This window comes from Lipotes vexillifer, unplaced genomic scaffold (genome assembly GCF_000442215.2).
Source record: "Lipotes vexillifer unplaced genomic scaffold, Lipotes_vexillifer_v1.1 scaffold182, whole genome shotgun sequence".
In the NCBI taxonomy this organism is placed as follows: Eukaryota; Metazoa; Chordata; class Mammalia; order Artiodactyla; family Lipotidae; genus Lipotes; species Lipotes vexillifer.
This window is the reverse complement of record NW_006798798.1, coordinates 6,406,668-6,409,677: the sequence shown is the minus strand read 5'-3', so window position 1 is coordinate 6,409,677 and position 3,010 is coordinate 6,406,668. Positions and strand designations below refer to the sequence as shown.

The window sequence follows — 3,010 nt, the reverse complement described above, 5'->3', positions numbered from 1 at the left end:
CCCCCCCCCCCCCCCCGCACCGCCCAAATCCTGGAAACATGTACATTTCCCCCCCAAATTCTCTCACCACTTTGATTTATAGTGGGGTCAGGGTCTGAGGAGCCCCTTGTTTATTATAAGGGAGTGAGAAGCACCTACTTTTCTTCCCCCTAGAAAACTATGTTCTAAAAATAATTTGCTCTCTTAAAGAGACATTCCCTTTTCTTAGCCTCTCGAAGTAGGAGGTAAATTAATGGTAGCAAAACTTTACAGTCAGCTGCTTTACAAGACTTTATCTTAGAATGAAGGACAATTGAAAGATTGTTTTGCCTACCATCTTTGGGACATCTGCTGAGTCTGAGGCAGAAAAATTTCTAAGTTACCATCCTGTTCAAAACAATGACAGCAGTTAGAAAACTCAGAGGTTTGCTAGAAAAGACATTAACAAATCAATAGGTTTCATATATGTGTCTGTGCGTATGTGTATATATGCATCAAAAAACTATGGATAGTTGCCAGTGGCCATCAAAATATAAGATACAAAAGACAGCATGATGTATAAAAATATTTTTGATGTTCCTAAGGGACTCAAAAATTAAAGACTTAAATAAAAGGACTAGGGACACATGATAAATTGTCAAAACTCCCTAACATTTCATGGAGTTTCATTAAAATTTCAGTAAAATTTTTAAACTTTCTGAAGATCTTAGGAGAAAATGAACAAGACAGAAATTGTTAAAGAAAAATAATGAAGGGGGAAGTAAGCCTACCTGATACTAAAACATGTTTGTTTGTTTGTTTGCGGTACGCGGGCCTCTCACTGTTGTGGCCTCTCCTGTTGCGGAGCACAGGCTCCAGACGCGCAGGCTCAGCGGCCATGGTTCACGGGCCCAGCTGTTCCATGGCATGTGGGATCTTCCCGGACCAGGGCATGAACCCGTGTCCCCTGCATCGGCAGGCGGATTCTCAACCACTGTGCCACCAGGGAAGCCCCTAAAATATGTTTTAAAACTGTAATAACTGCAGAGTAATCCTGGCAATTAAATGAACAGATCAGTGGAACTAAATACAAAGTCCAGATACACTCAAATATATAAAGGAAATAAAGTGTATGATAAAGAAAAACTATAAAAAATTATTTTAAGTAATTACAGAATTAATTTCCTTCCTTTAAAAAAGATCTAATATCAATCCAGAAAATAAAAATAAGTTAGTAGAAAGGTGAAAAAATTGAGACCTTTCACAGACAAGAAACTAAAGATGGATGGCGGTGGTGGCTGCCGTGGGGAGTTTGCTGCCTGGCTTGGCCTGGCTTTTATTTAAAAAACAAACAAAAATTAAGGTGCTTTTTAAACATTGTGAATAGAAGCTTATCTTCTCTCATAATAAGAAAAATGAGAACTAGAATCACAGTGTATACCTTGGTAAGCATCAGGAAGTTTGTATCAGTGGTACTCATGAGGGTATGGGGTGACAAGAATTTTCACGTATTGCTGGTCATGATGTAAATGGTAGAGCCTTAATGGAGAACACCTTGGAAGTAGTTAATAATAGTAGGCAGGTTAGGAGAGAAAAGATAGTTCTAGAGAGGTGGGGGCTTGCCCAAAATCTAACCCACTGCCCTAAGGAGCCTGTATCTCTGGTTTGGGGATAAAATCATTTTTGTCTAGCTTATTCTCCCCCCATTTTGGTGTGGGATATATAGAGTGGACAAGCACCAAAGCAAGAGAAATGGAGTCAATCTTCATTTGTAAGTCATAAGAGATCTTAAAAGCATGTGTAGTGGCATGTGGCTTCTTTTCATCTTGGTTTTGCCTTCTTAGGAACCGCCCCTTTTCTAAAGAGGAGCCCAAAGGAAGACTGGTCATCTCTTGCAGATCTCAAAACCATGGCTCAGGTGAGGTGATGGTTCCTTTCTCCTTTCTGAAATAGTTTTTTGTTGTTTTTAAGAATATTTGAGCATTTCCCTTTCTTGTACTAAAATCCTCCTGTTGATCTTCCCCTTCAGGAAAGCAGTCCCCACTTGTTCCCATATTGGTCAGATAAGCTTTTACCTTCCACGAGTGCTCCTTCTAATTTTAAGCAGTGTTCACACATTAAGTGGGTAAAATCAGTCAACATCTTTTCTCAGTGTTCTCCCAGAAGCAGTGCTAGAACAAAAACGCATTTCCTCAAATTAAATGAGAATATATTACTTCATGAACCTGTCTTGCAAAGATAAAAACAGGGGCTTCCCTGGTGGCCCAGTGGTTGGGGGTCCGCCTGCCGATGCAGGGGACGCGGGTTCGTGCCCTGGTCTGGGAGGATCCCACATGGCTCGGAGCAGCTGGGCCCGTGGGCCATGGCCACTGAGCCTGCGCATCTGGAACCTGTGCTCTGCAACAGGAGGGGCTGCGGCGGTGGGAGGCCCACGTACCGCAAAAAAAAAAGATAAAAACAGTCAAGATGGAGATGGAATTGATAGATTGCTATTAGTTAAGTGGCAAGAAGTCCTGTCTTGAGGCTTTGAGACTAGAGCTATGCTTTGGCAGATGGTGCAAAAACCAAGAATCCTGTATTTCTCCTCTCGGATCCTTGAGTTCTGTTCATAGCTGCTAATAATTCCTAAAAATCTGTGGTATGTGTTATAGATTTATTCCTATTTTTCAATTTCTTCTAATTTTATGTTCACATGCAAGAGAAGTAAATGAATATACTTAGATCACCATACTGAACTAGGAGTGTAACTCATGAAATAGTCTGCTCTTGATTTCAAAGACATTATTCTGGTTCTTTCTTTCAGAAAATTCATCTTTATACCTGGACCTCTTTTTTTTTTTTAATTTTTATTGGAGTATAGTTGATTTACAATGTTGTGTTGGTTTCAGGTGTACAGCAAAGTGAATCAGTTATACATATATATGTCCACTCTTTTTTTAGATTCTTTTTACATATAGGCCATTACAGAGTACTGAGTAGAGTTCCCTGTTCTATACAGTAGGTTCTTTTTTTTTTTTTTTTTTTTTTTTTTTTTTTTTTTTTGTGTGTTGTG

General features: G+C 39.6%; 1 protein-coding gene across 2 annotated transcripts in view; it reads left to right on the top strand.

Moving 5' to 3' along the window:
- Positions 1 to 3,010, top strand: part of LOC103081756 (zinc finger protein 567) — a 158,607-nt gene that overhangs the window by 351 nt on the left and 155,246 nt on the right. Inside the window, exon 2 of one of the 2 annotated variants that reach the window (XM_007471032.1) lies at positions 1,803 to 1,876. The exons of the other annotated variant lie outside the window; for it this stretch is intronic. Coding sequence (XP_007471094.1) covers positions 1,868 to 1,876 — 9 coding nt within the window. The 5' untranslated portion in view covers positions 1,803 to 1,867. The remainder of the gene's footprint in view (positions 1 to 1,802; positions 1,877 to 3,010) is intronic. 2 annotated transcript variants of the gene reach the window in all.